General features: G+C 51.1%; 1 protein-coding gene across 1 annotated transcript; it reads left to right on the forward strand.

Moving 5' to 3' along the window:
- Positions 1-16039: 16039 nt before the first annotated feature.
- LOC128268122 (activating signal cointegrator 1 complex subunit 2 homolog) lies at positions 16040-18850 on the forward strand. Its single transcript, XM_053005141.1, has 5 exons — positions 16040-16291; positions 16373-16438; positions 16740-16874; positions 18470-18699; positions 18736-18850. Exons 1-5 carry the CDS (start codon positions 16040-16042, stop codon positions 18848-18850), a joined length of 798 nt encoding a protein of 265 aa, XP_052861101.1.
- The last annotated feature ends 1135 nt before the right edge of the window (positions 18851-19985 follow it).

Genomic DNA, 19985 nt, shown 5'->3' on the forward strand with positions numbered 1-19985 from the left:
ATGTTGATTTAGGGGCGCACAGCTCGTAAACTAATTCTTACCTTTACTCTGACTGCTCTGCACGTCGCTCTTTAACTGACCGATGTCCAACCTCGAAGTTTCGCCCACAGACCAGAAGCAATCAGAAGGACACCCGAGTCTGATGTCCTGACCTCGACCTTTCGGGGCTCGTGATTGATTTCTGCCACTCGCCAACGGACCGAAAGTGACCACTTTCACTTGTCCAGTTCTTTAACTTCTCGCACCCGATGCACCGACACACAATGGCCCAAGGCACACGGGATTTCAGACCAACACACATACACGTACATAAACACACACACAGGCACGCACACCGGCAGGGAACGCACGAACACACGAAGCCCACGAACCGGTTCGCACAGTGGACGATGGCCAGTTAAGCCGAGTTCGATTTTCCAGCAGACTCGGGCCCAGTATTCGGTTGTTGGCATGCAGGATGCACAACCTGGAACCGGAAGTCCAGTAATCAATCCCCACGGCCAACCACGTGTTGCCGGTCGGTTCGGTCGGTGTGTGATCGGTCGTCGATCTCGTGACGGGTGCCGGGTTTGCTTGTGACGCTGAGTAAATCTGGCACGAGACTGGGCCGGTGGTTTCCTCGACGCCGGGCCTTCCGGTTAGTGATCCTCTGGCCCGTTGCCCGCACCCCGCTTCGTCTCGTCCGCGTGGTTTTGGGTGCTTTAAACCCACCGCTCCGAACCGCGCTGAGGGGAGATTTAAATTGCCTAACTTTCACCCGTTCGGTGCCGTTTCGTGCATCCTTTCGAAACACACACACTAGCCCGCACCGGATGAAACTAACGAAACGAAAAAAGGAGGCAAACAAGAAAAAGAAACACCTCGAACGTGTGTAAGACCCTCCCGGTAACGGCTCACGGCGCTACAACCAACCCGTGGCCCGGTCGGTTGACGAATCGCGGGAAAATCCTTTTAAAATTTAAAAGTCCCACTTTCGCTGCAATGGGGTAGTGGCTTATGTGCCGCCACACACACACACACACGCCCGTGCACCGTGGGTTTCGGGTCGGCTACACGACGACGACGGGGCGAAGTGAGCCTTAAGAAACCCACCCAAGAAACCACCACTACTTACACGGCGGAACGGAAAATAACGGTCCCCGGAAGGTGGGTTGGGGCGGGCGGCGATGGGTTGGTTTTTCCTTTTCGTGAGCAGCAACGCGAAAAGAAAAGCAAAAACCCCGCGACGGCCGAAACGGAACCGGTTTTGTACTAAAAGCGCGCGCCACATCTTGAAGAAAACGAAACCCGAAGCACCCGAACCGAACCGGAGCGTCTTCGGCAGCCCGAAGGATTCGCCACCACCCCTCTCTATCCACCCAGCACTGTCACCACCCCTGTCCGACGGCGCTCCGGAACCGGATCCGGCGGCATCCTGCGCGCGTGTGCTAAAATATGCTCTTTTCTTAGCTCCGCCTTTTCTTTTGCCGAGCGCGCCCCGGTCTCTTGGCGACCGCTTTCTTGGCGTGTCGGGTTGTGGATGGTGTAGGGGCACGGTACCATGCTTCGTCCTTGTTGTGTGCGTGTGTGTGTTTTTTTTTTGTACTCTCTTGCCGAACCCTCGCGCGCGATTTCTTTCCCGCAACCGGGACCGGGAGGACCCGAGGCCCGAAAAGAAGGAAAAGAAAAGACGCTTGCTACGATGTAATGTATCGCGCTTTGAATTTTTCCAACCCACCGCGTGCACCCGTGTGTGTGTGTGTGGGTACCGCAGCATCCAATCGCAGCATTTTATTTTCAGAACGCACGAAAAGGATCGTCGCCAACGGCGCTGGAAAATGGAAATCTGTCGCTCGAGTCCCTGCGAAAGGGACGCTCCGGTTTCGTCCGCCCAACCGGGGCGACCGGCGACATCTTCCGGCGGTTCGGTGGAGCATGAAAAACGCCTTTTTCCTATTCGGAGCGAAATTTTATGTGCGTCCTTTTTGCGAAAACTCTGAAAATCTGTGCACAGCCTGCCGATGTCGAAAATCAACCGGAAACCGCGTGCGCGTGTGTGCGCGCTCTCGTATTTATGTTGCCTTGCGCGCACTTTTACCCACTTTTCGGCGGTACATAGACACGGATGCGCGGGCCGAACCCGGCGTCTTCGGGTGTTCTTTGGCGGGGCAAGTTTCTTAGACATTTTTCGGTTAAATTTTTCGGCTTCTTTTGCGGCTCGTCGCTCTTTCTCTAACACCCAAGACGCAAGGAGCCGCAGCTCCACGGGCCACACGAGCACAAGAAAGAGATGGTTTTTTTGGAGTTCCCGGTGCCTCACGTATCGGCAGGGGGAAAGCCTTGGGAGCGCCGGTGGTGGTGGGCTGCCTTTTTAACGAACGAGCGCGCGAAAAGTTCATGTACCATTCACCGGAGTGCCGGAGCCTTGTATCTGTCTGTCTGCGTGTGTGTGTGCCAAGTTTTCGGGAAACGGCAACCGACTTTCGATGGCACAGGTTTTATTTATGCAAAGATTTTAACCGTCAACGGACGTGTTGGCCACACACCGGTTCAGTTAAGAAGCCGAAAGGTGCAGTTCGTTTTTTGTTCCGAAGTCCGCAACTTTGTGCGCGCCTTTTCTAACGGACTTTTGCCGAGGTTCGTATCTAACGGCCAGTAGTCGTTTTTTTCGAGTTCGTTACCATAAAGGGTTGAGGTCAAATTTGTTTATAAAAAATTGATTCCCCGTGGTTTCCGTTTCATTACCCAGCAGCAGCAGCAACAAGCGATGGGCAGTTCGGCTTGGAAAATGGCCAAATTTAAAAAGAAGCCCTCGGACTCGGAGTAAGTGGCCTTCGGATGTGCTATTTTGAAGCAACTGTGCCCGGGAACGGACTTCCTGTGGTCAAACCCTCTCGGTTATTTCTACTGACCCTTTTCGGTTCGGTTCACGTTGGTCTCTCTTTCAGCGACCTTTACGCCGTGTTCGGGGAAAACGGTTTTCCACCGACCGAGGGGTGGCTGCGGGAGCAGATCGGTCAGCTGAAGCTGGCCGACCACCGTCGGCCACCCAAACCGGACCCGAACGATCTGCTGCGCCCCGAACGCTGGCTGCTCCGGACGCTGCTCCAGTCATCGGTCATCTTTTAGTTGCCCGCCGTTGACCGCTCGGGAAGGACCGCTCTGGCGTCGCGCCGCATAGGTGTGTAAGTGTTTAGCCCACTCAAGGATCAACATATCTGGCACCATTTTCGCAGTAGGAGAGTGTTTGAGTGTGGTTATTGCAGCAACTACCGTTCCATGTGCAATCGTAGTGTTTTGTGTAATTCGTCTAACCGTTAACCGACATCCGTGTGGTGGTGGCATAAGCGCGAGTGGGGGATCCAACAAAAAAAACCGAGGAAAAAACAACAGAAACATAACAATCAAGTAGAAGTACGCCAAACTAAATACTTTTCACAAATATACTAAACCGCTTTACAATTGCATCGATCGTTAGCCGTAGCCAGAGAGTGTAGTCGTAACTATTCCGTTTAAAAACTCAGAGCATCGAAGAAGCATTTTCACAGTGACCCGTGCTCGTAGAGAGCCGAAACAGAGGACTGCTGCCAACAGCAGCACAGCAGGCAATCGTTTCATTGAATTTGACCAAACTTTCAGTTACGCCATTTTACTTCCCCAGTGTGCCACGTGGCCGTGCACCGTCTCACCACGTGGCCCCGATGGGTGGATGGTGCGATGGTGCCACGGCCACTGGGCACCGCAAGGAAAATAGAAGCATCGGCCAAATGTTCCTTCTAGAATGCGTAATCAGCGTTCACACGATACAAAACGCTAAACTGGTAATGCCATTTAGATGCAATGTAATGTGCTAATTAGACTTAGATTCGCTTAAATATTGTGTGTGCTAGCATCAGTGTGTACGTTAGTGTACGTAACTTAAACGATTTAAACATTGTAGCGCCACGTAGCGTAACATAAAACATAATTCACATCTTAACAACATGAAAGATTACAGTATCCACAAATAAATTTAGAACGTAGTCGTAATATTGAAACTCTCACCAAATGATGATTGAAAATCACTCCTACTTAATTCCTAACTAACGTTAACCACCTAGAGTAGCATCGTAACTAATATGACTGTATAGACAGATAACCCAATAACAAATAAAGTATGATCACACATCAAGTCCCGAAAAACAGAAAACAAAATGTTCAAGTGTTTTGTTCAAAGAAACACACGTCTTAGTATAGCCGTAAGTGAAAGATATGTGGGCAAGTAGCTCGAAGCATGGAAGCGAAGCGTTGATTTCGGATCAACTTATGAAATGAACTCATTCTATTTATTACAAATCACACTCTATCCTTTATAACAGATTTAAAAATTCGATTGTTTCCTCAATAATTTTTGCTCAAGTTCTTTCTAAATTCTTATAACTCTCTGAACATCTTCCTGAACACGGAAACCGTTTCGTTATTAAGGTCGTTCCTCTGCAGCTGCAGCTTCGCCTTTGAGGATTGCGGAAACTAGACTCGTTAAACTGGACGAGATACAATAGCATCGGCCACCGAGCAAATAATCTGCTCTCCCATAAAATCAACACGCTTCACTCCGAGTGCTGCGCACTCATTAGTTTCGTGTTGTTGCCCTGGGGTCTGTCCAGCAGCCGAATTCCGTCACGAAAGGGTCCGCGCTCACCTTCTTCATTCCCTCGCATACCGACGTGCATGTGAACCGAGTGACATCGGGCCGTGCTCGAATCGTGGCCGTGGCTAATCCTTCCAGAAGCCAAACTCTCCGGCGCTATGCAAATGCCCCGTCGAACGCTGTGGGCAAAGGGACACCTTAGCCACCGGCCCTTCCGGAACCCCTGTTTCCACCGGCATTCCACCAGTGCCACGGTGCTGCTACCTGTTGATGTTGCGAAGGGTTCGGACTTCTCGTCGGTCAGCATCGGGCGATGCTGCTCTGAAAGGGGCTCCGCCAGAACAGGAAAAAGGACTCGCTCCTGGACCGGTCAAACCGGTTTCAATCAGCGGTGCTGTCCAGGACCGGGTGGTTAACCCGCATCCCCGGCTGCCCGGTTGACCCGTATCGGTATGCGCCTCCGGGCGCCGCGGCCAGCGGATAGTCCTTGCGCATCCTTTTTTTTCTTTTCCGAATGAGGGTCTTATCTCAATATATCATCTCCGGTGCCGGCTCGCGCTGGCTGGTCGTTGTGATCTTGCGACATTTGGCGCTCGAGATTTTCCACGGTGTAGTGACCCCTTCGCTGATGAGAATCCTTTCCTGCTTGGTGAGCTTGGTGGGAACTAAACCGGTTTGGACATCACCCGGGCGGGTGTCAAATTTGTTTGCAGGAATGACGGTGAGCTACATTTGCGACTGTGCTGGAATTGTGCTATAAATCGGGGATTTCTGTTTGAATGTGTGGTTAATGAAAGAACAGAAAGTTAAACGTTCTGCAAAATAAGAAAAGGAAACGAAAAAAAAATTGTTCAAAACAAACATCATAAAAATCTTAAAGTTTTGCAATTCTGAGTCCGCAATCATGTCCAGTATTCGTTGAATTAACTCAAATCAACTTGCTTAGCTAACGAATGGCGAATACATTGGTGCCTTAGAAAAAATGGAAGAAACAGGAAAACCGGCACTTCGATAATCAAATCAAAACAAATGTTTGTCCATTGCCCGTGGCCCATCTATCTGCTTCTCCCGATCTCAGTTCTGTTCTCCGGTGGCGAAACAGTTTTAATCCCTTCATCTATTCAGACCATCACACACAACCGAACGGCCCCAGGCCGTATCCTTTCGCCGTGCTGATTCACCGTCCCCTAGTGGGATAAATTCGTTGATGACCTTTCCAACCCTGTCGGGCCGACCATCACCGCCAGGATCTTCGGCCCGCAGAACGTGGCGGAAGGACCCTTACGCAGCAAAGTCCAGCCAGCGCAATGGTCGAGCGCAACTGTCCCGGAAAGGGTGATCGCGCTGGTCCGGGCCGGGTCCTCTGTCCAAAACCGGTCCTCTGGGTGCCGCGGGAAAAGTGGCCCATGGGACACACAAAAAACGGGCTGGGGTGGAAAACTGGACTGGCTACTTTTTCGGCCACTCGGGCACTCCGCGGGCCACCGAGAGTGATATGAGTTTTGTTCCGAAATGGCTCGCGTTTTTTTCTTCGTCTGCCGGTTACTCCTTTCGCTCCGATCATTAGATGTCCCTTTGAGGTCCGAACGATGAGCGAGCTGTATCGTGGGAAACGGAGTCGCTCGGCCGTTTCACGAAAACGGGTATTTTCGGACGCACCTCATTTGCATACTGCATTCAATGAACGCCGAGACAAACGTCGTCCACGTCCAGTTCGGATGGATTGGAATTTTATTGCACAGCTGCGTTTACAGTGGGAAAACAACATCCGCAAGCGTTCGTTAGCGTTCCGGTGGATGGAAGCGTTCCGAAAGGTAAGAATTGTTCTCGGGCCGAAGATCAAAGCATAAGCTGAGCTGAGCCCGATACCACAACTAATAGTTTTCTGCAGGCTGTTGAATTACTTCTAGAAAGTGAATTGTTAGAGGGTAAGCTAATCTAAGCTGGAAATGCTGTTGTGTTCTATTTCAACTGAAATTAGAATTTCGCCTCCGAAAGAAATTTCGAACAATCAAATTGTAAATTATTTTCCAAGTTGAGTTTCATAGCGATTCAACAGGAAATTCACCCAAGAATAAAACAATAAACAAGGCCAAAGTCAAGATGTTATTTTTGAACTTTCTTTGCATATTTTTAGAGATATATTTTTTTAATTCACAAAATGTGGACCGACTTTGAAAGGAAAAACATGAAATTCCAATCGAATACGGTATATAGCATTCATTTTCAAATTATGAATTATATCAGGAATGGCCCAAGACGAGGATGGATCACACATTTATAGCAATGCACAGCTTCCAATACTATTGTTCAGTAGTTAGGGGTAAACCAAATTATGGATCGATTTATTGGCTTTTAAAGGTTTATTTGAAAAATAAATCGTAACATTAGATCACATACTTTTGTTCCGAAAAAACCCTGGCTTTGTGTCAACGCTGATCCACAACTGAATTAAAACCTCCTGCAAACCGACTTCTATAGTGTATGTTTATTGTTTAGTATAGTAAGTATGCACTTATGTAACTGTTATATAGCTTATATAGGTAAGTATTTTTATTGAAACATTCATTCAACGGAAATCATTGAACAACTCGATCCTAGGCCGTGTGGAACTCGCATCTAGTGCAATAAAAACTGCTGATCAGTTTTAACGGTTCTGGTCGCCCCGAACCAACCGTCACTGCAATAATTTGTCTTCCGCAGTCGAAAAACCCGTTATGGACCGCCAAATTTGACACAAAACAAATTACACAACGAGAAGCTTGAGATTTGAATTTGGCAGCACCATTTTCTCACCCAAAAACCGCCCCTCAGCAGCATCATCCGGTGGCCAGCCAGCGAGACAGTTAAATGCATCGGGCCACGGGATCGGGATTGATGGTCAGCGCGTTGTGTCCAACGCAAACCTCCCCGAAACGAACGCTTTTACTTTCCCTTACCGGGCGTACTTGTTGCCGACAAAGTGCCGAACGCCCCACTTAAAGTGTGCATTTTTGTCCGTCTTTATGTAAGTGTGAACCGGCCCACTGGTCCCGTGGACCGCCCGGCCGTGGACGGCCCGGCCGTGGCCGGGTCTCTTGTGGTGGAAGACGCGGTACCCGTGGTCTTCACGGGAAGCTACATCGCCGCCGCCAGCGCCGCAGCATCCTTCAGCGCTGCCGGCATCCGTGTGGCCTGGGGGCTGGCGCCGACCCGGGACGGTTTCGTCGATGAAGCCCCCGGCGAGATGGGTCTGCACACGGCCGGTGATGCGATTACCGCCTGAGAAGAAGAAGATGGAAACTGATTTATTACCAGGCAGGCCGGGCCGGAAGCCGGGCCGGATCGCGATTGATCCGCTCACCTTTGCTCGTGTCCGCGGTGTGGTACGTGGCGTCCGTTAACAGCGCGAACGCCGAGACGACCACAAAAACGACGATCGTCATCGGTTGGCAACAATCGAATCGATTCATTGTTGCGCCTCCGGCGATCGTTACTTGGCCAAGGCTTACACAACGCACCCGGGTCGGTTGACAATCGATCACAGTCAGCGCCCACGCCGCGAAGTGATCGGTCTATTTATAGTATGTTCGCCTATGTTTTCCCGCCCTCTGTCGTTCCTTATCGCTTCATTTGCATGCTGTCTTACTTCGCTTTGATTGATTTTCATTCTTCTTTCGTTGACATTTTCCGCCGAGCCGCTTTTTCCTGTTTACATCTTTATTTAATTTATTTTTTATGTCGATTTGTGTGAACTTTCATTTTCTTTTGCACACTTCTGATTCGTTTCTAAACACTCTTTCACTCCTTCGCTCTCTCCTGGCCGAGCGTTACACTCCACTTTTCTGCTTTCGACCGGAAGCCCAATCAATCGCTCGTAACCGAAAATAAGCGAACCGAGAAAATCGGCAGAAAAAAAAGTAAAACAAAATTAAAAATGGCCACCGTGAAAAACCAAACCCACCACCAAAACAACGGTAGAAGAAAAACACAGCGAAAGAGGAAAAAGCCAAGGTAAGCAAATTGTTGCGCACTGATTGAGAGTGGCGGCCGCCGAACAATCGGTGTATGCGAAAAGGGTAACTTTAAATTGGCTATTCGTTTTTGATCACTTCCGAAAAATCCGAGACCGCAGCGAAATTAGCGGAATCAACCGGAAAGGTGCCGACAAATGAGTTTTAGGGGGTGGGGACTTCTTCGCCTTTGTTTCCTTCGCCGAACCCGCGGCCGTCGGGAGCGTGTCTTAATGAACCGGCTACGTTCGTGCTCCGCGGGTAACGGATTGCTGAGGGACGGACCGGAACAGGCCGGCCGGCTGTTAAAAGATGAGTAAACATGTTCGTACTTCACCACGAACACCGCACACAACAATAACGGTTCGGTCCGTGAAATATCAACAACTCCTGTGACGTCACAGCGAGAAAAACTCCATATATTAATTCGTTTTCGAGGGAAATTATCGGTCACCGTAAACCGCATTCCATTGCGCGTTACGCAATCGCCGCAAGTCATTGTGGCGCGATATTGGGATTTGTTTCGCTTATCGGCTGCAGTCTGCGGTGCGGTGACAGATTCCGAAAGGAAACCGTAGAGTGGAAAAAACGTACACTCCCGTGACGTATAAAACTTATTGGGACATTTTCTTACCCACCCAGTATGAGTTGACGTTTGGCCCACGACGCACACGCCTCGAAACGGTGACGTTTTCGGTGCCATAAGTAGAATGGGACCGTACCACGCGCTGCTCATTGGCTTGTCAATCGTCCTGGCGGTGGTCACCGGAAGCTATCTGCAAGACGTGGAACTGTTTGCACCGTCCCCGGGGCGCGCTTCGTACAACACCGTGTACTACTATCCGAGCTACGTGAAGGGTGAGGACCCGGTCGAGGAGTACAACCGTAGGCGGCTCCACGTCGATACGGGGCGCTTCATGGAGGAACCGCGAAGGAAGATCCGGACCAAGCGGCCGAGGGACCAGCGGGCCCGGATGCGCGTGGCGGACGGGCAGACGGACCACGACTACAATTACTGGAAGATCCGCTATGTCAAGGACGACGTGGAGCTGTTCGATGTTGACGAGGAAAATCGAATCAAGCGGGGCCCCGGACCGAAACGGCACTCACGGATGGCCCCGCCGAAGGACGATGCTCCCCGACGGTACGAGGAGTCGGATCCTCAGGTCTTCGCGTACGGACGATCCGATACACAGCCACCGATCGCCGGTCCAAACGATCGCTCCGATGCGCCTGGCGATAGTAAATACTTCCAGTAAGTACCTAACAAACGCGAGTGTTTGACGTGATAAGATTGATACGGTTGTCGTTCCATCCTGCTCCCGAAAAGGGACACGTTCCTGTTACAAAAGTCACCGCTGGAGCTAGAGTTTGGTCACCTGTTCGAGTCGAACGATGGCTGGGAGGAGCGCTATGAACGGCAGGACCACCAGCAGCACAGGCATCAAGGAAAAGTAAACGTCTTACCGTTCTTTTAAGCTCGCTCACCGGTTACGCTTACGCTTGCCTTTGCCAAGACCCTCTACCTACTCCGACCGACTTAACCGAACCCAAGCTCCGCTCCCACAATTCATTGCTTTAGATCGCGTCGTCTAACGTTGCTCTTTTCGCCTATCTTATCGTAGATTCCTTGAGTTGTTCGGTGATGGGTCTTACGCTGCCGGCGCCAGACGCGGCAACGATCAGCACTACGTGGAACAGCTCGAGCGGGGCTCACACGGTGCTGGGGTGTTTCAGAAAAAAGTAATTCCTACTCCATTTCGGCCACTAACAACCAACCGCCGGACTGGAGACGGTGGTCACTAATTTGCTTGTATTCTTTCGATCTGCCAGGTAAAGTGGGCCGACAAGAAGGGAGGCTTCGGTGAGCACTACTGGGACCTCAATCACGTCCAAGCCGACCCCCACGAAGGTTAGGGTGCGGGTGCTGGATGCACCAAACCGTAGCCGTAGCCGACCTAAAGACGCCAGGCAGGATTAGCGCGATGGGGGCTAGCAAATAAAAGCGTACGCTGCGCAGCGCAGCAAATGTCAAGATCACTCTCCGACCAGTTCGGTCCCATTCTCCGGAGTGTGCCTTGCGGCCAGCTCGAGATGATGATTCGCGACGGCGGAACGTTCGTTAGTCGAAAACTGCATCCTCGGGGCAACAACGACCGGCACACCATTGTTGTGGGGCGATGCTGATTTATGGCAAATAAATATTGCAAATAGGTATGATTTAGGATTGGGGCGGTCGGACCGAAAATGGGTCTCGGGGAGCGCAGAAACGAAACGCTGATGTAACGCAAATAGCATAATCAGGCTTTGTGGCGCCCTGAATCCTGCGCAGGGACGGTGGCACTAGTACGCTGGTTCATCATCGTTCGGTTTGTAATGGCGCCGAGAGGCACATACAAAACGTTGAACAAATAAAAACAATTAAGAAAATAATAATGAGGAACACTTCGTAGGGGCATTTAATTTATCAAACGACTTCAAACAGCAGTGTAGATTGGATGCTCCATAGTTCCTACATAAAGGCCTTCACAATCAACGAACTCTTTCAGCAATGCACTGCTTGACGAAATTAAGTGATACCACATGAACTGAAAAGCATCTTGCACTGAAACGCATCTTCATTTCTTCATAATTTCAAAGATTTTGTAGATTTTCGTTATGTTTTCTTGCGTTACCGCCTCATTTGGACGTCCACTGCATTATGCATAATCGGTGTCTCTACGATCACGTTTGATGTCAGCAAACCAACGTTTTATTGTTGTTTTCGATGGAACGGATTCCTTATAACACCGTCCAAGCCATTGCTTCACTTGAACAGTATTTTTTCCCATCAAGAATTAGTATAACATTGAAAGACGAAATCGTTTTGATCCATTGTTTAAAAAATTACAAAAGTAGTGTAACTTTTAGCATAATGATTCAAATTAGTAGAATGCCGTGAAATTATAACGTCTTTTTTTTAAGTTTAGTACTAACTGAAAAAGTGGTGAACGCAATCAGACTAGCGCCAGGACCCAGACTTTTCAGCCCATGTGTTAAAGTTATTCTAAACACAATTTAATTATTCGATTGCCAATTACTGCTAAGTTGAAGCTGTTTCCCAATGTTGCCCAATGTTTTTACAGTTAAATATGTCTGTTAAGGTAAGTATTGGGTGCATGTGGACTCAAATAAGGTTACCAAATCTCTTCTAAGTTGATCAAACGTTGCCCGTTCGCTGTAAAATTCTACTATAAAGGTTTTGAAAGGCTGTGAGTTGAAAAGGTTGTCGATATTTTATGAATTCTTAAACAGTTTTGGCTATTCACCAGAAAGCTACCCGAATTTGAAAATAATGCAGGCTAAGCACATTTTGGTTTATTTTGATACGTTTAGTAAAGTGTACCCACGATCGAATCAGATTGACCAGAAAAAGAAGAAAGATATCCTCACACAGTAAAGATTTCCCATGCTTTGATAAAAAAGAGTTATACATACTGTTTTACTTGAATGGAGTCGCTTCTATCCTGAACGTACATAACACCACTCTACGCCCGCAACCCATAGCGTGAGCGAGCGATGTTATCCGTTACTTAATCCATTCTCTATTATGCTTTTGGGGGACCTTTTGATGCTCATCGTCGCAAAATGGCCCAATTACCGGGGCGCATAATTGTAAAGCAAGGCAGCAAAAAGAAGCTCCACTGTCGCATGCTCGCATTATACGACAGGTTACACCGGCAGGCCCTTCGCATAACGCATCACCGGTCATTAGCCGTTACTGCCATTCATGCAGAATGCAGAAAAACCGAAAACCCAAAGCGGCATCGAAAAATGGATATAATATTACATTTCGCCGCTGGCCAACGCGGTTCAGGTCTGCTGGCTGACGTTACTGTTTTGGCAACGCGCGCGGTGTCTGGCGCTATCGCGTTGCAAACGAGCGTCTCGCTCTTCGTGCGTACTTTATGATTATGTCATCGGCCCTCGCCAATATCGGGAAGCTCGCGAAGACGGAGGACCAGAGAAAGAAAGAAAGAGAGAGAGAGAGCGAGAATTGAACCGAAGCAGAGTAAGTAACAAATCAACACGCAACCCGCCGTACAAGAACCAGGCCCGAAAAGCATTCGGCCCGGAGAGAAAAGGGTAACCCTAACCGGTTGCGGGTCACCTTCTGGGAGGGAGGCCCGGCTGACCAACGCAAAAGGATCAATGGTAAGCCCCCGGGACGCCGGCTTAACACCACTACAAACTACGGGTCGAACCGTCTCAGCTGGATCAAGTTTTTCTTTCACCCCCGGTGTACTTCTTCTTGAGACCGTTTTCACCCGGCTTGGACTACTGTGTTGCCTGAGACCTCATTACGCGGTGGCCCACTTTTGCCCCGATCGTGTCTCACCACCCCGGCGCGGGGCGCGTGTGGTGAATATCTCGATTGAAACTCGATCTTCTTCAACACGCTTCTTTCTCAACGCTCAACGCTTTCGAAAGATGTTCTAGATTGCCGCTGACACTGTGGCCGCCCAGACAATGATCGGTCTCAAGAATTGCAACGGTACCGTGTGCTACACCCTCTCGGGTGTGAGAAACATTTCAAGCCCAATTGGCCAATGTCGATTCCATTTCTGGGAGGGCCCGGCCCCCCGAGTGCGCTACCAGATCGCACACGGGCAATCGGGCTGATAATTAAGTCGGCGCCGTGATCAGGCTGGTTCCATTTTCTGCACCTCTAATTACCCGTTGCACGGACGCAGATGATAAAACCGCTTGCTACAAGCTCTCGATCGAGTGGGCTCGCGAGTGGCTTCTCGAGTTGAGTTGAGATGAGAGCCGCGCAGAACCGACTTCATTGCCTCATATGGTGCGGTTGAGATGGATGTGGTCGATTGGCAAGCAATTGGCACCCGAAGACTGCCCCAATCATTGAGCATTGAGTGGTCTAAATTTTCCTAATAAATGTCAGAATAGTAATGCCCAAAACATTGGTTGAAACCCGATTTGAACCTCACTTTTAGCCGGTCTTCTTTCGGCAGCTATTATGCAAAGTTAAACTTGGCACCTACCATGATGGTTACGAGTGCACCCAAAATCATAACTCAGATGGAATCAGCCGTTTGCAACAGTGATCGAAGCACAGCAACACCCGCAACATGTTTCGAAAACGAAAGCACTGAAACAAAGCTCACGCCAAAACATAACGATCATCATCATCTCGGGCGCCATCCAATCGCTCTTGGGCGCATTGTGATTGCCAATCAGTCCCACGAATCTCAGTCGAACTGCTTACATTCGCCAACGCTCGGTCAAGTGAACTGTTGCACTCTCCCCCATCTGGGTCACTGGATCCCAGACATGAAGTTGAACTTATCGATCGCATGGCGGAGTGCGCTAGGAGTAGCAAATCCGGGTCAACTGACCGAACGCCGAGTGTAACAACATAATTAGCGTAGCCCCGAAAACGCGCCCGCCCGCCAAATTGTTGTCCACCGAACAGCCATTGTGGCGAGGGGGTCTGGCGAGATAAACTCTTGAGAAGCGTTCGCTGAGCTCGATCTCAGAGTGGCGGCCGGCGAATGGCGAAATGGGCCTAAAGGCGCCGATCGCAAAAACCTCTCGATCTCATCCGAAGATGCTGTGTACGATCTTCCCAAAACCGATGCTCTGGCTACTATGGTGAGGGAACTCGCAAATTGGAGCGCAAAACTGAAACAATGACGGTCGGGTCGGGCCGAAAAAACTTCCAGACCCCGAAAGTACGGCTCCTCGACTTGACTTATGTAAAACCTCGCACGCTCGCGGCACAACTACGGGAAAGAAACGAGCCGCCGTGTCCTTGAATCGAAAGTTCAGTCAACACACTTCGCTTCACTTCCCGGCTTTACGCGCGGTCCCGGTCTTTACCGGGCCGATTACGTAGTCCAGAGTGTTGGCGTGACATGGCGTGAAAAGTAGAGCACCGAGCAGCTCCCCATTTTGTGGAGCCGATGACAGTGTTGACCGACGACGCGGTCCATAACAAATTGCACTTCGCATGCGTCGCAGAATGCGTTACATCCTACCTGTGGTAACAACTGTCATATCTCCACGGCACAGCTGAACATTTAACTTTCTAGCCCACTAACTGGAACTGTCTCAGGCAGGGTACGTGAGAGTATACGGCACGATACTCCCAACACTCCGACGCACCGTCTTGGCGCAATCAAACCAGTTCTAGGAAATTCGGTCTACGCACTAGCGACTAGCGAGCCCCAGGTAAACCAAGTCTAAGCCCTGACCGTTCGAGACACCTTTCTCTCCAAATAACTAGCAACTTGGTTAGAGTGTCTGGTTGGGAGTGTTTGGAGCGCTCCCACGTGCGTGTCAGCCGCTAAATGTCAGCGCGAGAGAAGCCCGCGGCGGCGATCGGGTCGGGTCTTCTAGCTAACTTATCAGTGGTGCAAAATCGAGCCCACCAGAACCTAGAGCACAGCACACGCCTGTCGGCCCTTCCAACTCGCCAGTGGACACCAATCGGAGGCTGGCAGGATAAAAAAGGAGAGATTGCGTGCGTTGGAGACACCAAGCGAACGAGATAGAGCTAGTGACGGGGCCGATCAAACGATGTCCGACACCGAGACGAACAACAAGAACCTCGATAGAGGTTCCATTTGGCACCCCCTTTGGGGCCCGTTTTTTTGCGACCTTCACCAAGGTGCGCCACTTCTATCCGTGGCCAGGCGCAGGCTAATTGTTAAAGTGTACGTACCACACCCGCCAGTGAGGAATGTACAGCGGTGATGGTCTCCACCGACGGTGATCGGTGGCGCAGCAGGGCACTGGCAATTGGAAGGCTTTTGATCGATCGATCAGCTCGGCTCGGTGCGTAGGTCCTCCGGAGTGTTCTCCGGGTATTGGCAAAAGTCGTGACTCTCGAACACAACGTGTACAAGTTCGGCCTCCGGCTCCAGAGGTTCTATATCGATCACTGGCAAACTATCTGGAGCCCCCCGGGTACCGAGACTCCAACACGATGCACACACAGGACACAGGGTAATCTTCTGCGGGTGGTGCCCCCAGCTGGTGAATGGCCCTTCCAGAGGAACAACCAACCGATCGACCGACGGACCGATCGGTCCGATCGGTCTTCGGTTCGGGTCGGCATCGGCCGACCAACAGCTGCAGACAAATGGAGCGAAATTAAACGTCAAAAAACGAGGGAGGGCAGTCGATCGGTTCCCCACCGCTTCGCCCGGCAGCACCGGCAGTCACCTTCCATATATAAACCGTAGCGATCGGTCCAGCAGCCAGCTCATTGTTCGTTGCCGCCGTCGCCGTCGGTACAGAAACGCGTGCAGTTCGTGAAAAGAAAGTGTACGTTGCGAGAGTGTTCCCTTCAGAGAGATCCCAGGCGGTAGTGTAGTGTTTGCTGAAGTGAAGTCGTATCGAGTGACAGGTGACAGACGAGTGTCCCGTGGCCAAAATGCGTACCTTCGTTGTGGCGTCGATCCTGTGCGTAGGCTTTGCCTCCGCCTACCCCCAGCAGGCCGTCGATCCGGCGTATCTGCGGCAGTACTACCAGCAGATCGCCCAAGCCGCCGGCGCCCAGGGCACGGCCCAGGGACGGGCTGATGGGACCCCGATCTACGAGCAGGGTGCCCAGGAACAGCAGCACATCCCGCAGTACCTACCACAGGGGCAACAGATTCGGCTGAAGGATAACGTCCACGATCAGGTATGCGATTCGGATCGGCGAGCTAATGTGAAGATTCGTTGAGGAGGAACTAACGCTTTCGGCCGCTTGTTCGTTGCGCAGGTCCAGCGTTCTCAGTACCAACAGCCACAGGCCCGCCAGTACCAGCCTCAGTACCAGCCACAGCAGGTAAGCGATCTCTTTCAGTAAGATCTAAGTCGGCATCCAATGCTTAATCCTACAGCAGATTAGTCCACCATCGAACACGAACCCCAAGACTTCCTACCTCATTCGATGGGCCATAAAATCACGCCAATCATTTATTGATACAGCAAAAAGTCAGCCACAGCATGCACTAAACCTCACCACTGCTTCCTGGTACACGGCGTGTTTAATGAACCATTAAAAAGTCGTACCGCGATCCACGAGGAAACTGACAACTAACTTTCTACGCCACTTCCCCTTTTTCGCTTGCCCCCCCCGCGCGCAGATCCAGTACGTTCAGGAGCAGCAGCAGTACCAGCAGCCCCAGCCGCAGCCCCAGCTGAAGGTGTCCAAGCCTCGGCCACAGTACCTGCAGGGAGGCCAGAAGCAGCCGCTCGAGGAAGACCAGGAGGACTATGATGTAAGTAGTAGGGTAGACATAAATTGGCCGGCCAACAATTACCGGCACCGCCCCCCCCCCCCCCCCCGGTAGAAAGTCACATTACGATGCGGGATCGCGCATTAATAGCAGACCTAGCGACAGAAAACCTGTACCCCCAGCCGTGTCCCCAAAGGAAGCTTGCATTTCCGTGTGGGGCTTGGACACTGATTACGACCTCATCATCTGGCCGGTCGACCAGCTGGTGGACGTTGAACTTCAAACCTCGCCGAAACCGTCGGTCAGCGAACCAGTTTGACATGACCGCCAATTAGGTCCGAACCGCCGAAGTCGGGAGAATCTCTCTCGGGCGCCCGGCTTTCCGGTCACTGTCGTTGGACCCCACCCTCCCGATGAAGATGAAAGTGGTTTGTTGCTTGTTGTCTGTTTCCATTTCCGGCCACCAGCTTCCACCGCCAACCGGTATGGAAGTGCACACTCCATTTTCATTTTCTTCGGGCGTTCCGTTCATTCGCCTCAAACGATTACTGCACACAGCGGGTGCATCAGGCAATTTCACTTCGATGGCGTAATGGAGTGCGCTCCCCGAAATTGAACAATCAGCTTTTATTGCTCAACCGCGGCCAATGACGTCACCTGATCATTTCCTGAACGGATGGTTATCTAGTGATCGGGCTGCTTCACGGCTGACGGTATCCAATCCATTCCTGGTAGTGTACTAACCTTGAAAATTATATTAACACTGCCTCTTGGCTCGATCTCGATTGATTGGATGATCGCTTCACATAATCTCACTGAACCACAGTGTTGGTCATTCGAATACTCCATCGTCTTGCGTGAAATTAGTTCACTTTCGTGGGCTTTTGTTTGGTCAAAGCAGGAGGCATCCCATGAATTATGTGACATAACTGCAACAAAAGCCCTACATAATGGACCGATCTGATCACCGATTCTCTTTCACGCCACGCCACCTGGCGGCTAATGAATCAATTTACTTTCCCCGCTGTCACCCTGACAGCTGGCGAGCTGGCAAGCTAGTGGAGCATGCAAATTCATTCGCCAGTTCTTTCACTGCCAGCCTTCGTAGACGGTCGGCCTGCAGCACGGTCCTACGGGTCGGTTACATAACGGCGCCCGGTGCGCTGCATGATGGCAGGTCGCGGGCAGGTTGCGTCGCCGTAAACGTGGAAGCAACCATTGAACCACATTGGCGCGACAGCTGCTCGTTCGATCTTCGGTTCCGCGGTCCCTTACTATATGACGTAACGTGCACACGTGAACCAGGGCCGTGAGATTATTTTGACACACCCCCGGGGTCTCCTTTCACTCGCGACGCCACGCGACGATCATCTTGGACTCTTGGGGACGGAAGCAAGTCACACTACGATGACCGCCTGTCACTTCAGCAGGTCCAACACAGCTCGTCACTAAGCTGGGCCTGATTTATGGCCCCATGGTACGATCGAAAGACCACCGGAGATGTAACCAGGGGTAGGAGAACTCAATTCTTGGTCCCGAGTCTTCCAAAATGATGAACCATAAATTAAAAAGCAACAAATGTCGTCAAACCGTATCGTTAATCTATTGTTTGTCGCTTGGTGTCATCCCAAAACCAGCCCAATCCTAGCTATCAGTTCGGTTTCGACGTGAAGGACGATGAGTTCACCAACTATCAGAACCGCAAGGAAACGCGCGACGGTAACGTCATCAAGGGCAGCTACTCAGTCGTCGACTCCGATGGCTTCATCCGCACCGTCACCTACACGGCCGACCCGAAGGAGGGCTTTAAGGCGGAGGTCAGCCGCCAGCCGACGGACATCGTGGTCAAGGTCCCGACACCGGCCCCGCAGTCCAGCCACCACGAGCGCTTCGCTCAGTCTAGTCAGCCCCAGAACGGTGGCTACCGTCTTCAGCAGCAGCCCCAGCAGCATCAGCAGCAGCATCAGCAGCAGCAGCAGCAGAGACCCAGACCGCAGGAGTACTCCCAGTACCAGTAAAACGGCTGGAACCCTGGCCCCAGCATGTTCCTGCCGCCGGGCGAAGATCAACTTCTCACCGATCTCTCGCCGAGCTTCCGTAGCTCTGTACTGGATGCGCTTCACCCGTTCCGTTTCATCATTTGCCGTGCAGCTCCTGGGCGTCAGCCTCGGGCCTAGTAATTTATGTGGTATAAACGACCACCGACGTCCGTCCGTCCGGGGTCAGACTGAAGCCAGCCAGCAAAGCCAAGAATGTGCGTCCGACAACATCAGTACTTTCGGGAGCACCCTACACACTGAGCTGTCCGGGGAAGGGCATCTCCTTCTTTAGCGAGGGAAGCGCTGCTCCACTTCACTTCTTATCATAAAGTCACGATATTTAAATAAAATACAACAAATGTACCATTTAAACGAACCCGACCTGTTGTGCCCTTGTTTTCGCGATCACTCAAGGAGATCCATGTTCACGTCCGAAAGATCGTAATCTGAAGCGAAGGAAGCGATAAGTGGCATGTTCTAAATATTGGCGCTTAAAAATAAAACCGATCCGAGTCCGTATGATAAATTGTACGCCCAACGCGAGCGAGAATCATAATCCTTGGGGCACACCATAAACTGTTGGCATTTGGACAAATACCCGGTACGTAAACGGTTCGCGCGCGCTTGGCACCCTTTTGCATCACAACCCCATCAATCACCGATAGAAATTAAAACCCAAAATCCGAACCACTACCGCCAAACATCGGTGGGAAGATTCGGAGCCGACCGATTCTATGAATCGTCAGTCGCTGATGCCCCATAGAACTCCGCCACCAGCCATCGAGAAGAAGCGAAAAGCATGTTAAAATAAATGGACTGTATTTACTAGGGGTTGGTCAACGGAGGCATATCGCTTACACGGCGCGACGCTGAGCTCCCTCCAATGAGATCCTGGCGTGATCAGCGATCGACGCTAGAGTTGCACCCTTCAACTGGTGACCCACCCGCGGGCTATCCGGCCGCTCGAAGACCTGCGCATAGCGCATTTCACCATTGAAGAAAATCTCAGCACCGGCCGGGTGGCCGAGAATTGAACGATGCTGGCACTCAGTTTTCAGACGGCACCCCGGGATATGTCGTGGGCGTGGGCAGAACAATCCACCGGCTTTTGTCA

This window comes from Anopheles cruzii, chromosome 2 (assembly GCF_943734635.1).
Source record: "Anopheles cruzii chromosome 2, idAnoCruzAS_RS32_06, whole genome shotgun sequence".
Taxonomy (NCBI): Eukaryota; Metazoa; Arthropoda; class Insecta; order Diptera; family Culicidae; genus Anopheles; species Anopheles cruzii.